General features: G+C 41.2%; 1 protein-coding gene across 10 annotated transcripts in view; it reads left to right on the top strand.

Annotated features, from left to right (window-relative positions):
* The window catches only part of smap1 (small ArfGAP 1), a 106,672-nt gene that overhangs the window by 27,140 nt on the left and 59,348 nt on the right, over positions 1-20,184 (top strand). For 3 of the 10 annotated variants that reach the window (XM_047602944.1, XM_047602938.1, XM_047602935.1), the window contains exons 5-6: positions 10,093-10,161; positions 13,810-13,887. In XM_047602944.1, coding sequence (XP_047458900.1) covers positions 10,093-10,161; positions 13,810-13,887 — 147 coding nt within the window. The remainder of the gene's footprint in view (positions 1-10,092; positions 10,162-13,809; positions 13,888-20,184) is intronic. The other 7 variants (XM_047602941.1, XM_047602936.1, XM_047602940.1 and 4 more) reach the window with 7 other exon arrangements.

Genomic DNA, 20,184 nt, shown 5'->3' with positions numbered 1-20,184 from the left:
GAAGCGTCGCCAGCAGCCAGACTGTGATCCAGGATCTGTTTCTGCCACCCACCCACACAGACGGCTCGGCTTTTATATGCAAATTAATTATTAAAACCAGCTCATTATCACTTTAAGAAGTTTCACACAGATGGAGAAAGATGAGGAGAGGGCGGGCCGCGGTAACCCTTGGGTTCTGGTTTGTTGCGGAACGAGCGCGAGGAATTTGTTGGATTGATTCGTTCGCTGAACGCGGTCACGGTTACATCCTCCTAGTTTGGACGGTGTTAGTTGGAATCTGGATAACGTGAGATAGATCGGATTAAACGGCATTTATTCCAGATGGATGGTAGTGTAACCTCCTTCTGCTTCTACATGTTTCACCCTGATTATTCCGCTTGTCACAGCTTCAAAAGATGTAAAGGAAGATGGCACCTGCTTGGTCCTAATTCTTGTTTTGCTTGTTCTTTGATGGAATTAAAATAAAATTTCCCTTATCAGCTCTAGAAAACTCCTACATTTCCATTATTTGTCACCTTTGTCATCTTTTATTTGTCAGATGAGAGATGGACAGTAGGGATGGGTGATACTGGGAATTTTGGTATCGATACGATACCAAGTAAATACAGGGCTGGCATCGCCGATACCGGTACCTTGAAATGTCATGATCATTGAATAACTTTGTAAATTTTTGCCTTTAGTTAGTTGATTTTGATTATAATAAAACACAGGACTAATATTTTAGCCGAATAAACCTGTTTGTGTTAACTAATTAGGATATAAAAGGCTAAAAATGAAGCATTTCTCTTTTTACTACACACAATTTTTTTAGAAAAAAGTCATTAGTGCAAAATAAGAAACAGGAATATAAATATAACAATGTTCACAACACAACAACAATGAAAAATAAAATCTGTAACAAAGTCAGATGAGCAGAATAAGTGAACAAAGGCAACGATGTAATAATAAATATAAGAACTGCTCAGAGAGGGAAATGTTGACTCATTCATTTCCCATCAAAGAAGTGGTTCTGCATCCCGTGTAATTGTCTTTTCTTCTGTGTACTGACGCATTTTAATAACAGCATCACTTCCAGCTGTGTGATGCTGCTGTGATGCAAGGATTTTAGGGTCAAACTCTTTAGTGTCCGTATCCACCTTTTACTACAGGTGAGGATGGAGAAACCGTAACAAAAGTATCGATCTAACCTTGGTAGTTCATAGTTATGGATTAGATTCAACATGTTTGTCGTTGCATATAGTACAGAAGTGCATTTAGCAAAAACCCACAACGTTGTGGATGCAGATATGGAGTCAGGTACCAGGGCTTCTAAGTGCTTAGTGAAGTGAAGTGCTGGGTGGTTTTTATTTGTCTGAACCCAGTGAAGAGAGAGCTACAGAGAGAGTAGTGTTCTTTTGTAATGGACAGCTTGCAGCACTTTGTTGGCAGTGAAGTACACGAGTGTGTGTACTCTGAGTACACTGTCCATGCACCATGAGTTCATTGTTCTGCCATGAGTGAAGCAGTAGGTGTGTGTGTGTGTGTCTGTACGGTCCACCCGAATTATTTCAACGTTACTGGAATCAACAAGACATCAAAGTGCATCTCTTTGATGAGCCCAGTGATTGGCCTAAAAATGTCACCAGAGGAAGGAGCCCTGAGGAAGACTTTGCTCATTTCCAACCGTATTTGCCCGAGTTAGTCATAGAGATGTCCTGTGCGCTGTGTCCACACTGTTCACCGATGCTCTGTGGGCTTCGCTCGTACAGATGTGGCTGCCGACATGCACCCTGACGTCAGCGGCTGCAGCAGAGCTACAGGGAGGGTTTGGCTGAGGTCACCTTTGTGACAGCACAGACTTCTCTGTCCGAGGAAGTGAAGAGTTCCATCAGACGACACTAATCTGAGCTTTAGCTTTTCTTTATTGAGGAAATGTTTTCATTGCTTTATTTAAAGAGGCTTCATGAACATCAGAAATTCAACATTTTAACCTTCTCAAGCTCAATGTACTTCATTGACATTTTTTTTCCTGCTTGTAAATCTGCCACAACATTATGACCACTGACAGGAGAAGTAAATATCATCGACCATCTTGTGACAATTCAGCATTCTGCTGGGAAGTAGCACCCACCTAGACCAGACCAGACACCCCACCATATAGCAATGACATTCCATCCCCAGCAGGATGCAGACTGACACAAACGCTTTAGGAACAACTCCATAAAACTTGAAGAACAGCACAAGGCGTTGACCTGACCTCCAAATTCACTAGATCCCGAAGTATCTGTGAGATGATCCACGCAGTAGGTGTCAACTGACCCACCAACATGTCGAGATCATACAAAACACAACCCTACCTTGCTTAGTCCTGTGACACTTCCAATAAAGTTCATTCAAACCAGAGAACTGGCCTTTACTTCACTGACAAAAAAAGAGAAAGGCAGTGTTACCCTGTGCTCTACTAAAACTGAAGCTGCACTACTGGTTGAGTTGATTGTGAGTATGATTGCTTTTAAGTAAATCTATGATTGTGTTTTCTTATTGATAATATGCGGCATTTGAGTGCTTTAAGTGTAAGTGTTACTTTACTGTTAATGGACCGTCAGAGATGGCAGGCTTTTAAAACACTGCCCTGCCCTGATTCTGCTCTCCATTAGTCAAGTTTCTAAATTTATGTATCGGTGTTTGCCAAAAATCCAGCTATAAGCGAAACGTCAGTGCAGATTCTCTCCACATCTGCAAGGAAAACCACGAACAGACCTGCAGATCAACACTTCCACAGTTGCTGAATCTTTTCTTATTTGGTTTTATTGCTGGTCAAATTTCTCCACCTGTACCCATGTAGCACTCTTTAAAAGATGAACTTCCTTGAATGGCAATGCTCAAGGCCACCTCCACGTTACACTGCCCAACTTTATACCAGAAATAAAGATGTTTACTCGTACAAAAAAAGAAAAAATAAAGATTTTGGATAATGAAATTTCCCATTTATGACAGCTACACTCAAGTGTATTGGTACGTAACTTATTCTATCAATGTTTAGAGTTGTAGTTTGGGGCTTTCAGTAAGAGGTTGGTGCCATTGATTGTAGCTCCTTGTTGGCCTTCACTAAGTCTCAGCCACTTTGACTATTTTTGAATTAGCTGGAAGCTCTGGTACTTCCAAGATTGCGACAACCAGAGACACAACACTGAGCTTCAAAACTAGTCTTCATATGTCCTGTGAGACGTCATGAAGGATTCATCCAGCTTTATATGCCCTCTATTTTAATTTAATACACTGCCAAAATAAAAATAAAAAAGTCAGCACTTGGATTTAACTGAGCAAATGGATACAAGCCTCTTATTTGATAATTACTGCCTGGATGATTATCTTTCAGCTAGAAACAAGTTATTTAACCCCAACTGATGCAATGAGTAGCTTCTCATTTCTTCAACAACCATGTGGAAAGACACATCCCGTGGTGGTAGCCATGCTTGAGACGGGTCAAATCATTTGCATGCATCGGAACCATGGTCGAAGAAATGTGGTCGAAGGCCAGATGAAGTGATGCCCCTATGATGCCTAGTGTCTACTTTACCAGCCTGTGGGGGCTGTGCTATGATCTGGAGTTGCTGCAGTTGTTCAGGTCCGCGTTAAGCAACATCCTGGCCAAAGAATGACATCATCCGACTACATGAATGTACTGAATGACCAGCTTATTCCATCCAGGTTATTCCTGATGGTACGTGCATATTCCAAGATGACAATGCCGGGATTCATGGGGCTCAAATAGTGAAAGAGTGGTTCAGGGAGCATCAAACCAGATCATTTTCACACATGGACCGGCCACCACAGAGTCCAGACCTGAACCCCAGTCTTTAGGATGTACATCATCAATATAAGATCTTGGTGAAAAATTAATGCAAAACTGGATGGAAAATCCATAAATCCTGTGCCATTGCTGCTGGAATCAAAGCTAAAGTGGACCAACGAGCAGATTTGTACCTTCTTGTGTCTCAGCTCAGATGATGAAAGCTTTTATTCATTTGAACTTGCATTATCAGTTTTGGTGCTTCTAAAATGTAAAATGCAGCCAAAGATGAACTTATCAGCCTGTAGATCATTTCCTGTAACATTTTTAAAGTGTAAGTGCTTCATAATTTGTGATGGTGAGGGAATTTGTCACTGCAACACATTGGTTTGAGATCACTGTTCTCTGAGAATTATATTACAGCTCAAACATCTAAAATCCGCCCTTCGTCCTCCATGATTCTTGTTTTATTAGTCTGTGTGCAGCCGTTCCACTTTGCCTCAGCGAGGGTCCTCTGCAAGACTACAAATGAAGCTGTGACAGGTCTACCCAGCAGACAAATTCAGTTAAGATCTTAACCATCTTTCTCTCTGGCTATCAGCGCCCAGCACAGCAGAGAGCCAGACACTTCTATCTCCTAGTCCTAATATCTATTCAACCTCTGTTCATCCTCTTTCACCCAGCTTGTTATCTATCCTCCTCTCCATCCCCGCGCCCACCCCCCCCTCCTCCCTTTGACTCCCCCCTCTTACCCTCTAGCCTCCTTTCTCTTTATCATCATCATCATCAGCCCATCTGTGCCTGTTTAGTGCTGCGTCGACATCTCCGCCAGCACCAAAGTCGGAAGAGGAGGAAGTTTTGCGAGAGGGGGGAGGAAAAAAGAAAAAAAAAAGAATGTAGAAGACATCATCTGAAAAAGTAGGAGGGAGGGGGCGGGGGGGAGTAGAAAATGCTCTGAATTCACATCTCGACTGCTCTTCTTTCACCACCACAGGCAACAGGAGCAAGCAGTCGTTTGATGCCTTAACAGTCGAGGGGGTGGAGGGAGAGGGACGGAAATGGAGGAAGATGAAAAATGTTCTGTTCTGGCCTCAGAAACACACACACACACTGTAGTCAGCGTGAGTTTCCACCCCGGGGGGGTTTAGGAGCACAGGAGGAGGAGGAGGAGGAGGAGGAGGAGGAGAATACGGCAGCGGTGTGGAAGGAAAGGAGGTCGGTCGATGTTTGTGGTGTAGCCTGTTTCCGCAAATCTATATTTTCTTTTTCTCCGGCTGGTTTGAACAGACGTTAAGAAGTTCTTCATGTATCGCATCCGCAGTCCGGAGCAGGACAGTCCCAACGCGACTGCTTCCAAACACTCACTGCTAGAACCTAGAACCCTATAAACCGTGCATGCGCGTAGATGTGCGCGTAAAGAGAGCGTAAGCACATTTTGATGCAAAGTATAGAATTTGTAAATTTGTACTTCTTCTTAGGAAAGTTTGTAAATTTAAGCACAACTCTGACCGTGCGTACATGCAAAATCTAGTGGTAGAAAAGTGGAACTACACACAGAAGCCGTTAAGAGAGTCGCAGTGTTCAGCAGCATCTCAAACTTCACACGTAACCACATGTCGTCCTTTCGTCTAATTATGAAAATGCTCAGTTAGTTATTTTGAATAATTTCCGTGACAAGCTAAAAAAGACAACCTGAAAAGAAAAGTTGAAGCACAAGCACCATTGTTTATCTGGCACTACTGGAGGATTTTGAGAACCGTGCGCTCCACAGGGAGCGTGTTTTCAAAGAGCGTTCTGACCTGTTCAACAACACTTTCCCAAAAACATACTGATGGATTTATGCTGTGATTTAAAACCCATGTTAGAGCAAGAGACAAAACGCACCAAAGTCATTTCCAGCCATCTTTGAAAAGCGAGTGTCTTGTTAATTTTGCAACAACAACTTTCCTCCAACTCCCCCGGTTCCTCCGCGGCTTCCGGCTCCTGAGCGCAGGTGGGACTGGCCTTAAAAAAAAAAAAAAATAAATCCCTTCACACATTCTTAAAGCGATTGTTGCAGCCATACATGGTCAATTGGAGACATTTCTGAATGCAAAATCCTCCAAACCATGGACGAGCAGGTGGGATTTATCATCACCGATTACTTATTAGTGTGTGAAGGACTGATGTCTACGTTTGATAAATACAGATTGTTTTCCTAAATCTCATTCCTACGACAGAATTTAGAACCTTTTCTGTGCACGGTTTTATAAATGAGACGCCTGGTTCCTGATAAACACACCTAGTCATACTGCAAATACATGATAAATTGGATTCATTGTTCACATGTTACAGGGAATATACACCGATCAGCCACATTATAATCACCTTATATAATATTGTAGGTCGCAACTTGTAGTGATTATAATTTCACATCCCGTTTCTATGGCATCAGATAACTAATTAAAATGTAACATACCTAAAAAATGACACTTGAATATGCATCAACATTATGTTAACTACCAAAAATAACAGAAACCATCCTTAGTGTTTTTCTTTGGCCTAAGTCCTGCCCACTAAGATGGAGGTGGTGGAACTTATGACCTGTACTGCAGCCTCCAGACACCAGGGGGAGCTCTAGATGCATTGGCTTCACTTTTAAGGAGCTATTGTGCAATCCACCTTTTTCAAGGTTTCTGCGGAGTCTTCAGAAGTCTAAAATTTGATAATCCCGATTTAAGGCCTCATAAATATGAGCATATTTTGCATTGCAGGTCTTAAACTACATTTAGTCTTAGTCTTAAATCTTTATGTCCGTTTATGACCTCCCTCTTGCTCCGGCCTATTATCTTCCTGTTCCTCATTAGTGGAGCCCGCCCCAGGCATGTCCTAAATTTTGTTATTTTGGAAATATAATGTCATTTTTTTGTAGCTTTGCCATCTGTTTCTTTGAAGACTTTGCAGTCATCAAAGTAAATGAGATGAGATGTTTGAGATGCAGCATTGCTGCTTAATATCAGTTCAAGTGGAAACCATCAACAACTTTTGAATATGAAAACAAACTGCAGAATAACAATGAAAGTTAAACTGAGAAAAGCCCAATATTCTGGTTCAGTCTTGACCCTGTGCACTGGCTGTAACTGTGGACAATAATGTTTTTTCTTCTTCTTCTTGGTGATAAGGGGTTTATTAGCAGCTATAACAGTGCACCATCAAAAACTGGAAAAAGTCAATGTGTTCACAGCCTGTCTGAGTGTGTTTCCTCCCTTGTTGGAGCTTTTTACAGCAGTGCCTACACGTTCCGAGATCTCAGCAGTTACTTTGATAAGATGTTATTGTAAATGATACGAGCTGCAGGAATAAAGCAGAGCCTGTCATAAACCGTGGTTTCCCTTTAACCTCAAAGTGTACTTGTTTTTTGTTTTTTTCTCTTAGCTTCAGCCCCGACAGCTCTTCTTGTTGAGCCCCACGAACCGAGGCTTTAGTGCAGCGAAGCGGGTTCAATTCCAGCCTTCACCCTTTTGCTGCATGTCGTCCCCCCTCTGTCACACCCCCTCCCCAGCTTCCTGTCTCGCTCCACTACCACCTGTTAAATAAGGGCAAGAAAAGGCAGCACAAACAAAAAGAAAGCGAGAAGTAAGGTATAGGGTGAGGTTATTAAACTAGGCTGTGGTGAAAATTTACTAGATCCCAAACTGATGAAATATCTGTGGGATGATCCACGGAGGGAGGCCCCTCCCCTCAACCCATAGGACACCCCCCAGTATTTTCCAGTACTAATCTTAACATGGTACTATTTCCAAACCAGTAATCAGATTAAAGTTACTTATTGAAGTTACTACGCGTTACTATTTTTCCCATTTTCCTGAAAAAATAAGATAGATGAGTGTTTTCGAGCTGGAAATTCAGCCACTATTTTGAGTTTGCGTCAGCTAATAGACCATAATAGCAGCTTGGAGGCCGAAGGGTCACAGGTTTGCCTCCCCACTTTGCTCCTTGGTGCAAGGATCAAAGCTGCTAGGGGGTCGCCAGCTGCTGAATGTAACTAATAAAGTAACTTTTAATCTATAACTTACTTTAAAATCAAGCAATCAGTAATCGGATTACTTTTTCAAGGTAACTGTGGCAACATAATATCAGGAAGGTGGTCATATGTTATCCCTGATCGGTGTATTTTCATAGTTGAGCATCTGGACTTGGACTGCAGCTTTGTTTTCTTGAACCACTGGTTTAGACTGAATTTTAGAGATTTTATTTTCCTTCACACTGATTTTGAGAAAAATCTTCATATGACTCTGTTTTTTTTTTTTGTTTTTTTTGTAATAAACAGACTCCGTGTCCTCTTCGCCCCAAATGCTCCACCAAAACAAACACACATATTTTTAAGTGAGTGTGTGACCCGATGACTTTCTCTGCTTTTTGACATAATTAATGTGTTCAGCTGTTGTGCGGAGGCGGAGGCGCAGCTCTTGAGGGAGGTAGCCGAGGCTGCGGTGCGTGAATGAAAGGCAGCGAACAGCCAGATGGCAAAGAACAAACAAGGAGGAGATAAAGACGAGGGCAAGGTAGCATCAGGACTGTTTAGTTGAGTGTGTTAACTGATGTTCCTCATTACTGGACAGGAAAGCTTTGGAGTGATAATGGCTGATGGGATTGGATCGGTATGGATTTTGAAGACGGACTGGAAATGCCAGTAATTATTGTTTTGTTTTTTTTTTTTCATTTATTGGTGCTGGCCTGCTTTTGTGATAGATTTTGTGTGCATCGAGCTGTGGAAAGGCTTAGCAAGGCCCAGAAAAACAAATAGACAAAAGAAGGCCTTGGTTTGAATTCTCTCGTGTGTCTGGTGCTAATATGATGAGCTTGTTTATGTAGTGATGTAATGGAACCTTTATCTGCTTTTTATTTCCATTCCTCTTTGTTTGACAGGCTGTCTGGTGCATAGACTGTGTATAAATATGGACAACACGCCCCCACTTCCTTGCATTGTCTAAACAGACACTGCTTTCCCAAGGATACAGTCATCTTTAAACTTTGGAGCCAGTACGATCCGTGGGTGGAGCCACGATATCGATGCTCCGCCCACACTTCCTACTACGCTCTGTCTACCTCCACAAGTTACAAAGAAACGTTGGATTATACACTGTACTAATTTTTTTAAATTATTTCTTCCAGCTCTCACAGTCTCTATTCACAGAGCGGTTGGCATGGCAACTTCTAGTGATCATGATGTCACATCCTGTTTCTATAGCATCAGATAGCTAAATAAAAGGAAACATACCCAAAAAAATAACACTTAAACATACATCAACATTATATTAACTACCTAAAATAGCAAAAACTGTCCGAAGTCCCACCCACTTACATGGAGGGGGTGGAGCTTGTAGCCTCCAGGCACTAGGGGGAGCTCTGCTTGCATTGGTTTCACTTTTGAGGAGCTGTTGTGACATCCATCTTTATCGGGGAAGTCTTAAAAAGTCTAAAATTTGATGATCCCAATTTAAGGCCTTAAAATGTCTTTAATAAGAGCATTTTTGCATCGTAGGTCGTAGGTCATCGTAGGTATTACCACTTTTTCTGGCTGGTACATTGAGTCGAAAAACCACAGAAACAGTCTTTTGTTTTCTACATCTGCGTACGAAAAGAAGCAATTGCAGCGATTTGACAGGTGCAGTTTCGATACCACTTGGTTCTGGGTTGTTTTGGTCCCTAGCGCCTCATGAACGTAGCTCCATTGCTATTATTATTGCACATTTGCTAATGCTAAGGAAGGAATCCAAAACAACAACATCAATAAAGAATGCAGCTTTAAAAGCAGCTTTAAGAGCGTTTCTGTGTAACGTTAAATTCTCGTGACAGTCGGTGATGAAGCCTGAGTGACATCTTTAGCCGCTGCATTATTTATCAGGACTAGTGGATAATAGAAGTCAACCTTCATGCAGCTTTTTTTTTTCCACCGTAGCCGGCCGCTGCTTCCCTCTCTGCTACACACTGCTCTGTGAAAACAACCAGTCGGCGTTGCTTGTGCACCACAAGCCTCACTCTGTGCGCGTGTGTCAAAGTTCAACAGCGGGTTAATGGAGGTCATCTCTACACTCTGCGACCGTGTGCGTTTGTGTGTGTTGGACCCTATTTAGACACCATTCATCCGGCGTTGGCTGAATATAACCTTGGTATTCCAGTGTCTAGTGAAGCGAGGAGTCCTCTGTGGAGGCAGAGAAAATCCTCCTTTATTCCTTCTAATTAACTCGGTTCTCTCTTCACATTTCTCCACCTGGCAGCCTCCCCCCCTCTCTCTGCATCCGTGTCTAACCCTGTGTCTGTGATTCTTTGTCTTCCAGCAGAAGTCCTCCGAAGCCGCTCCTCCCTCTGCATCGCCGTCCTCCCAGCCTGACAGGAGCAGACAGGAGGTACGGGTCTCCTCCTTTATTCCGTGCTGCCGTGCTGCTGCTTGTGTTGTGTTGCCTTACAGTGGATGTGCTGCGTTGTTGCCATCGTGTCCCGTGTCACTGATTTGTTGGGACAAGTGAGTCTGATGCAAAACACCCCGTTGGACCAAGACGACGCACTCTTCTTTCTGATAATTTGCCAAAAACACCGGTTGAGACGTCTGTATGAACAGGGTTCCTGCAGGTTTTTACAAGTGAAATGTAAAATTTTTTAAGACCTTTTAAGAACTTAGACCCCTACCCCCCCTACACACACCCACCCCCACCACAATGATGCTTCTTGGGTCATTATATAATTGTGGGGCTTTTTGAGTTTAACATAGTTGACAGGTATCATAGTAGATCACATTTATTTACAGTTGAGTAAATTGAAAGTTATTCATAAATATATCGTAGTAACACTGTTGTGACTCACCCACTACTTTATATCACATAACTAAGAAAGGGGATAAAGAACACACCTTGGAGCAGGTCATGTGATCTGGATTTAACACACTTCCTTCAGAGGTGGAATGTCGTGTGTTTGTAATGTGTAACTTAGCTGAAAGTGATTTCTTGGACACGGATACAATTTGTTCTATAAGAAACATCTTGAAACATCATGGTTATCTCAACTTAACAAAAAGAACATGGTCAACACAAATTGAATGAATGAGCTCATTTTATTATTTAGCTAATTAGAAGGTGATTGTTTAAACAATATTACCTGAGAGGCTGTGTCACCGAAGTGCTCGAATGACAGTTAAACACACCCTCGAGGGTAATACAACAATTACCAACAAAATAAAGCGTATAATTAAATATATATTCATGTTGATGGACACCAAATAAATCGAAATTAACAACAAAATGATCCATTTTGAGGCGTATTTTTCAGCCGTTTCCTGCTCCAGCTCTGACAGTTACAGTGTTGCCATGGAGATGGATACAATGTTGCCACAGACTTGGTGGAGCAATATTTCCAGTGATGAGTTGTAGCCGTGCTGTGATGCTGATTTGAGCTTGTTCTAAATGTCTTATTGACCAATCAGATTGCTTGGTTGAAACTACTTGTTGTAAAATATTTATTTAATTACATCCCTTTATAGAGGTATATAGGACCCCTATATACATCTATATAGAGCCCTATCCCCTATATAGGGCTCCTATATACCCCTATATAGGGGGTTAGGGGGCGATTTCAGACACAGCCTTAGTCTCTTTCCATTTCTTTTCCTGTCAAATAAACTCTACCACGCCTCAAGAACAATCTGAAACACTCAGCAGGATACTTCCTCGACATAAGAATCCCCACTCTATGAAAACATGTGTTCACAGAGTCAGAAGACATGTTTGAGTTTCATTCCGTTCAACAGTCTCTTTTTAGCCACTGTGAAATGTTAATGAGATGAATCTCAATCTGCTGTGGGTACGTTCTTGGAAAATCAAACGCATGTTAACACCGCTTGGATATTTCCGACGTTGATCTCCGCTGACAGGCAGGGGGAGATCCTAGAGGATTACTACACATGGGAGAGCAGCAGGACACCACGAGTAAAACCTCCATGAGTTGTGTACAGAGATAATGTTTGATAATCTGGGAAAAGTCAAAGATGACCAACAGCCAGAATGCAGACTTTCACACATTTGGAGTATTTAGAGAAGGAACATCTAAACTAAACAGAGCTGCACACAGAGAGTTTCAGTTAAATGAACGACATGTCGCGTCCTGTCGTAACGTAACCGTAGTTTGCAGGAAACTATTTCTACAGTTTAAAATGTATTATTTTTGTTGAGATAAAATAAGATCACATGATGAATAATCATTTTTACACATTGCAATTCCCCTCTTCAGCAGATGGCGTCTGAAATCAATCACTCAGTGTTGATTTGGGCCCACAATTCATACTGGGAGTGACTTCACACAGTCTGTCAGCCTTTTTCCTTTGCACCTGTTTACAAGGTCTTTTCCTGACCAAGCACACGAGAAGTAATTTAATATGTCGGTTAGAAGAAGCGCGGCCTGCATATGTGGAGGAGGATCCCAGCTGTAATTTGCTGTGTTTTATTAGTGGTGATCAGATGGGACTGTAATAGCCCACTAATGCTGCACAAGCAAATTGGGTGATGCTAGGCTCATTAGCTCGTATCTCTTAGAAACAGTTTCCTGCCACATACAGCAACACACAGTGCCACTTAAAAAGTTTTTGTGCCCTTCAGAATATTCCCCGTTTCCGCATGAAAAAGAAATGACTCGAAACATCAACAAGCCCCGAAAGGAGACAAAGAGAATTGAAATATTATGCTTTTTAAATTAGTTTATTCAGGAAAATGAGCCAATATTACGTATTTGTGAGGAGCAACAGTAAGTGAAACCTTGTTTTTTGGTATCTGCTGCGACCTCCTTGTGCAGCAATAAAAACTAAATGTTTCTGGTAACTTCTGATCAGTTGTCTGCAGCAGCTTGGAAGAACGTGAGTTCATTACTCAGTAAAGAGGCGTTTCACTTCCTAAGATGTTGGTGGGTTTCCTCACTAACTGCTTTCAGGATTTGTTGAAAATCTGTTAATACTTTGAGTAATTTTTATGCAGAAATTTCAAAAAAAAAAAAAAAAAAAAAAGCACGAACATCAGTCAATGAATTACCAAATCAGAGGCCGATATCTGTACAGTTGCACTGTTGAAACATGAGCAATAGCCTGAGCTTCTCCTCTCATGAGGAAAAGCTCTTCAAATTCAATACAAGCAAAAAAAAAAAAGAAATAATTTGACCCACACCTCGTCTGTTTTTACGTATGGTTTTCATTCCCGTCATCCGCTGTCAGGAGAGCTGCTGTTTATTTGCAAACAAAAGATACGAACTCCAGAATAACATCGGCTCCCCTCAATGGTTTGAATCTGTGTAAATAACAATGATTGTGTTCTATTGTTTATCATGTTCTCAAGCCAAATCACCATCTCCTCATAAATAAACTCTAAACAGATGAAATATCCAATAACGCTGAGACAGAAACAGACTTCTGGTAACAATGAAGCCTTTCTCTCTGGCGTCCTGACAGTCATTTGCCGCTGAAGCCTGTTGGCATCACATCGGACTCATTTACATATAACGAAGCATTAACCTGAAAACACTGCATCAACCCGCTGCACGCTAATAACGTCTGCACATTAAATCTGCATTGTGAGTGCATTAAAATCACATTAGGAAAAGAAATCTAATTGGGTTCAACCTGCTCTGAGGCAGCAGATCTTTACAACTAGAACTTCCTCTTACAGAATGATGTCATCACAAGATCCTGTGATAATGATAGTATCGGCTCAGTTTATCAGTATTATAGTGAAGTACTGCTCAGTTCACATATATTAAGCATAACATTATGACCACCTTCCTAATAGGTCTCACTTGTGCCTCCAGTATAGTTGTGACTCATCTATGTCTTAGTTACATCCACACCAATGAATGCCAGGACCAAAAGTTTCCCAGCAGAACTCTTGAAGAATTGTCACACAATGGTTTAAATGTTTTTTTTTTTTTTACTTCTCCTGTCAGTGGTCATAATGTTGTGGCTGGTCGGCGTACGTATTTTGAATGTGCCGCCGTCTTACGCCGACTCTTTCTTTTGTCCACAGAAGGAGCGAGAAAAGAAAAAAGAGGAGAAGAAGAAAGAGAAAGACGGCGACAAGGTAGAGAGACACAATAACACAAAGGTACAAACACAACTCAGAAGTCATCGCTATTTTTATCATTTACGCTTCAGGCCACAAGTTTGGAAGCAAGATCATATCTGTTCATAAAAGATCATTCGTGCACTTTGCATCAAAATAAACATTATTATTATACAAACAGTAACTTATCGGATAACATTTCTTCCTGCTCTGGCTTTAACAGCAGCACACGAGCCTTCGTTCCACAGGAGATATTTGGATGCAGACAGAGTTAAAGTGAATAATGCAAACTGTGATTTATTTTTTTAAATTTTGCACTGAAGTTGTGACTCTTGCAAATCTTTTCGACCCTAAAACTGAGCCCTTCTTCTTTTCTTTCCTTTTGCTGACTTTTATTCAGCGATGGTCTGGTCACATCAATGTAAACCTAAAGGTAAACTGAGGAAAATGGTTCATATCAGTAAAAGCAAAGTGTGATCAGGCAGTAAATACATCCCAGAACGCACAGAACTCATGCTGCTTTTTAAGAAAGGCATCGTGGACAGAAACTTGAAGTTGCTTCCAAACTTGTGGCCTGTGGTGTGCGTTGTACTGCCTTTGGTTCAGTTATTGTATTTGAATCAAGTTAGATAAAGATAGAAGGAGAACTGTGTGTACTTCAGTTCTAACTGTCACCAATCTGCACTGTCACAGTCCCTCATCTCGCTGATATTAAGAATTTAAAATATTCAGTTGGGGTTTATGGAGGGACTGGATGTCTTTGAGGAACTGTTCAGTAGTCTGGTGGTGTGGGCTTTTTGTGGAACTGTATCCCAGAGGGCAGGAGCTCAAATAGGTTGAGGCCGGGGTGAGAACAGTGTATTCTTCGCTCTTGAGAAGTAGCGCCTGCAGTGTCGTGTGGAGAGAGCAGAGGGCGGCCGATGATCCTCTGTAGTGTGTTGGTGATTTGTGAAGAGTTCCCAGAAACTTAAAGCTGTGAACGTTTCCACACAGTCTCCACTAATGAGGATGGTGTGAGGTCAGCCCCGCACGGACGTCCTGAAGTCCACTTCTTTGTGTTGTTGTTGTGCAGGATGAAGTTATTTGCAGAGTAGGAATGTGCGATAACTTGATATACGACGTGCTGCCAAAAATAATCGCCACGATGGATATTTGCCATCTCGCAGTGAATGCACGTTGATGACATAAATGCGTGTCAGATAGTTGACATACTGTAGTTTAACTGTGGCTAATAGCACGTATGGCTGAAGGTGTTGAAGAAGACATGTAGATCTCTGAGCAGCATAACGAGGCTCCTCATCAATGATATGAAACTAGTTTGGATATCAGAAGGTGGATGTGGAACAAACTTGTCCCATTGTCCCAAGGTTTGCAAAATAGATAATGGCTGAAGTACAACCACAAGCTGTAAATAAATGAAAAAAAGACAAAAAAAAAAGAAAATTGTGGACGCATTCGTCTGTTCCATCGTGGTGAGCACTACTTAAACCTGCAGTTAAGCAGCTTAATTGAATATGCTAATTGGTGAGTAAGTAAGAGTAGTGACATTGAGTCAGAAACATGGATTGTAATTTTTTTTATCAGGATTTGTATTGTTATCGTCAGGATTTTGTAGCCCGTCCCTATTCATGTTTCTGAACCACCTGAGGTAAGTCCATCCACTGTTGTGTGGTCAACAAACTCTATGATGTATTTTAATGTATGGATGGGTGCACAGTCATGTACATGAAGATCTGTGTTTTGTCAAGGAGTATGTGACTTGGTCTGTTCAATTTAAATATTTCATAAGGTCACAGGTTCTGAATGTTGGACCTGATCCAGCACAGAGCAGGAAAATCTGCTGTAGTGTCCTCAGAGACTAAACAATCACACAACCACACACAACACTGTTGAATATATATATTTAGAATGTCAGTTGTGGCCATGTATGTACAACAACTGATCACAGCTCCTGATGCAGCACAAGGAAAGGCTCTCTTTCTATATAAATATATATATATGTGTATGTGTGTGTGTGTGTGTGTGTCAGTGGAGCATTATCAATGCACAACGCAACGTGTGACAACAGAGGCAACGAGGCCTGTGCAGCTGCTCCACCTGAAACCTGAGCCGATCCTCCAGGGGCATCCCTCATAAACATTCATGTTGTTTACAGATGCCGTATTGTTGCTGCATGCATCGGTACGGATCGTGTCTCGCTCGCACACAGCGGGGTCTCAGAAACTGTAATATCACCCATGAAATTGTGCGCTGAATAGTGTTGTAACCTGAACCTGACGCCACGTGGAACATATTTGTAATAATGTCTCGGAGCGCTGCTCTTCATGTCCTTCAAAAGAGACGTTTAGTCGGTCTAGAGAGCGAGAACCTTGCTGCTGGCACATTTTAGCTAAAATGAGCTTTTAAAAAAATAAATAAATCTAGATAGACTCTTAATGCACAAAAAGAAAACCGCCCGACATCATACGACACGACTTATACTGTGGATTTAAACTAAAATGAAGCAGGTGGAAAGGTAAGTGAAAGTCGCTGCTGTTAGTCATGAGAAGCGTTTAGAGGGAAACGAGCAGAATGATCTGCAGCCACTGCTGCCTGGAAGTGTGTGTGTGTGTGTGTGCGTGGACTGCTGTGTGTTTGCTTTTAACTGAGGGCATGTACGTGCACTAGAGCCGTGGTATATGTGTGTGTTCATGCATCTCTATACAGTGAGAGAGAAGGGATGAATGTGTGTGTGTGTGTTTCTGGGTCATGGTTAGTAAATTATGTATTCAGTATTTCAGTGTATTTCCATGGCCTATGAAGCTGTGAGGCAATAATATAGCTTTCAGCTGCGTGTGTGTGTGTGTGTGTGTGTGTGTGTGTGTGTGTGTGCACGCATACTACAGGGAATATACGCTATCGGCGTCTGTACCAACAGTGAGAAGGAAATGTAATAACACAGGGGTCTTTACTCTGTAGTGTTTCTGCCTCTACCCCCCATCTGCTCATGAACTCGACTTTATTGCCTCTTTATTAGCCTCTAAAATGTATTGTCACATTTCTATTCTGTTCCAATATTCCTGACGATATTACCCTCTGCGCGCCCCAGAACAGATTTTTCCAATTTGCGCCTCAAATAATGAGTGAAAACTGTCTTTTTTTTTTTTTTTTTTTTTTTACGTGCTGTGCAGTATTTGCACATAGTGGTGTCATAGTTTCTTGTGCAACAGTAATGTGATAATTGTGGTTATTAGTGCAGATTTGCATTAACAAAAAAAAAAAAAAGTCGTCATGTAAAAAGCAGGTGTAAGATGTGCACATATATTTACATATTTTTATTAATGGGGGAACTTCATTTGAAATTTAGGCCAGTATCAGATAAGTGTTGAAGAACAAAAAGGTTGAGTTAATAAGGAAGCTCAAAAACAAACAAATATGAAAAGACTTATATTCTTTCACTCTTAAACATGGTAAATAACACAATTAATTCTCAATGTCGTTAACTCGCAGTATTCATTTAGTGCCTCGTTAATGGTGAAGGAGACTCATTCAGTATGTCTATTACACTCTATTTATACACACACAGCTTAGGTTTGTTGACTTAACAGTGAAGAGGGAACGCACAGTTTCAGTATTTAGTAGATTCAGTAAAGACTTTTTTATCTTTTTGAATCTGGGCTGTCAAAATAAATTCCATTTAACGCTTTCTTTATAGTAGGCGCACACACAAACATCATGAACTCGGCCCGAACCTTATTTTGAGAAATCAGGGGCTAAAAAAAAAAAAAAGAGCATCAGAAAAAGAAGAAAGCAGAAACAAACAAGCAGAAATGGATAAAGACACTGGTCAGCTTCAAAGTCCAAAGTCAGATGGTTCTTCTGACAAGATTAAAGTTATCAGCTTTCACCATCAATGTGAACGGAGTTACCGTCGGACCAAGCACACGTCTGAGAGCAGAGAGCTTCCTGAGTGGCTCAGACCTTGATAAGAGAAATACAAAGTTTAAAAGAAAACACATCACTTCCAGGTTGTGGAAGTATACTTGAGAATCCCTGGAAGGGATGTGTTTTTTTTTTTTTAAACTTTGTATTTCTCTTATCAAGGTCTGAGCCACTCAGGAACCTCTCTGCTCTCAGATGTCTGCTTGGTCCGATGGTAACTCCATTCACATCGATTTCAAGCAAAACAAACAAGTGTTCACTTTTGGAATCATGCAATTAATCACAATTATATATTTTATTCTATTAACAGCCCTTAATTAAATCAATAACTTCAAACTTTAATCTTCAGCCGATAAAATTAAACATGGTGCAGATGCTAGTGCTAGCAGTCAATGCGTTTACATGCACAACTTAATTGAGCTATACTTGAAATTTGACTTTCTGACTACAGTCCTTGTCCATTGTTTACATGCAACGGAGAAAATGAAACATGACGGGAACATGTTCTTCTCCATTAATATGGCCTCCTTTCCGGTTGACCTGTTACATCATATAATAAAAGTCGTTCATGCGACAGACCGGCATTTCAAACGACAACCAGATGGATAAAAGTTCAGCTACTTCTGGTGCAGAGAAGATGGCGCTATCCCTCAGGCGGTTCTTCTTCTGGCTCTGTTTACCTTCTTCTTCTTCTTCTGTGATCGGCTTTCTTAGATGTTTTTGTTCCAGGGTCATACACCAGCACAGCGGTTCTGGCGCACACGCGTTGTCCAGTTAAAGTCCAATTAAGGCGTATACATGCTGGGGCAAATCGATTTCCAATCACATTAACCGGGTGTCCTAATCAGATAAGGAGAACTCCAATTTAAGGCTAACATGTACACTTGAATTGTCCAGTTAAAGTCAGATTAAGGCAATAATTATTTTTTTTCATGTGCTTGTAAACGTACTGAGTGTTGTGGGACTTTTGTAATTTGCAAGTCTCTCTGACTGATACTGATTTCACAAACACTGGTGTTTAATATTGAATCCTTTAGCGGTCATGTGTTCACATATGATTTATTTTCTGTTTTACCATGATAACGAGTTAATTTCCTCCATTTTCTCAAGATGTTTAGTTATTCATCTCTATCTCTATTTATTTAATTCAAGAGAGTTCCATTGTGCCGACTGCTGGATGCCTTTAACACTATAGTGTAGTAAAATAATAGCCTAATGTCATAGGTCTAGTGTGAGCCATTTGTTTTGTGCTTTAATGTTTGCTAGAAAAAAAATAATATGTGAACACATGGACGCTTCGAGCTTCCATCGTTTAGTGACCCTCTTGCACAATTTTGTAGTCCTGTGGGGGCCATTCTGGTCCTAGTTTCTGCTTTTCTGATCCACAGTGTTTACTCTGAAAAGGCTGCAGTAGCCTCCTCTGGAGATTTGTAATGGACAACATATTTATGATTTTTATGTATTCATATTCTCTGCAGTTTCTACCGCAGGTTACCTTATTTTGCCTTTTACCACTATACACTCGGTAGACCTTCACATATTCAGTTTTCAGTCAAAAGACGCCCACTCCGGCACAACCTTGAACCACAGCATCTCATCTTGTAGAAATTCGGAGCAGTATAAATACAGGCATTCAGTGGCCCAAGTACTTAAGCTACAGCGAACAATCACTTTAATTATTGATGAATCCGCCTCTTTTTTTCCAAGTGAGGTCATCTAACGTGAATAACAACCCAAAAAGCACTAAAGCTTTGTAGAATCTAGGTATGGTAAAATAAACTGAACAAGTCTTGGGTTTTTAAAAAGAATGTGTCTCTTTGTTTGAATGTATTGATAGAGTGGCGTTCAACAGAATAGAGGGTTTAGCCGTATTATCCACTCCCACTGCATGAGAAGCATTTCATTGTAAAACAAAACAAAACAAAAAAAAAAGTGCCGTAGTCCTCAGTTCAGCTCCGCAGTAGGAACAAGACAAGAGCAGGATTTTAAGACAGAGGGTTGGAATACTGCATCTTATGGTGCAAAAATAACACGGTGAGTTCAAGTATTGACCCAACAATACAAAAGTTATTGCTCAGATATACAGTTATTGCACAATATACAAGTTATTGCAGAGAGATGTTTGTTATTGTAAGGTGTGTGTGCGGGTGTCTGTTAGGCTACAGCTCTGGGGAACAAACTGTCTGGTAGTTGGTTTTCTGTGTAAGTCCTGAATCCTTTCTCTGATGCCAAGAGGGCAAACACACCACAAACAAACCAGAGCCTGGATGGTCTTGAACTTCCTGGTCAAGGGGTTTTATTCTTCTTAGAACTTTTCGTGGCAGTGTGTGGGTGGACCCATGCACCATTGGCCTGGAACCTGCCACCATGGATAGCTAGCCCATGATGGCGCCATAGGGGTCTAGTCCCTCCTGCCAG

Source organism: Mugil cephalus, chromosome 13, assembly GCF_022458985.1.
Source record: "Mugil cephalus isolate CIBA_MC_2020 chromosome 13, CIBA_Mcephalus_1.1, whole genome shotgun sequence".
Classification (NCBI taxonomy): Eukaryota; Metazoa; Chordata; class Actinopteri; order Mugiliformes; family Mugilidae; genus Mugil; species Mugil cephalus.
This window is presented reverse-complemented; position numbering and strand designations above follow the sequence as displayed.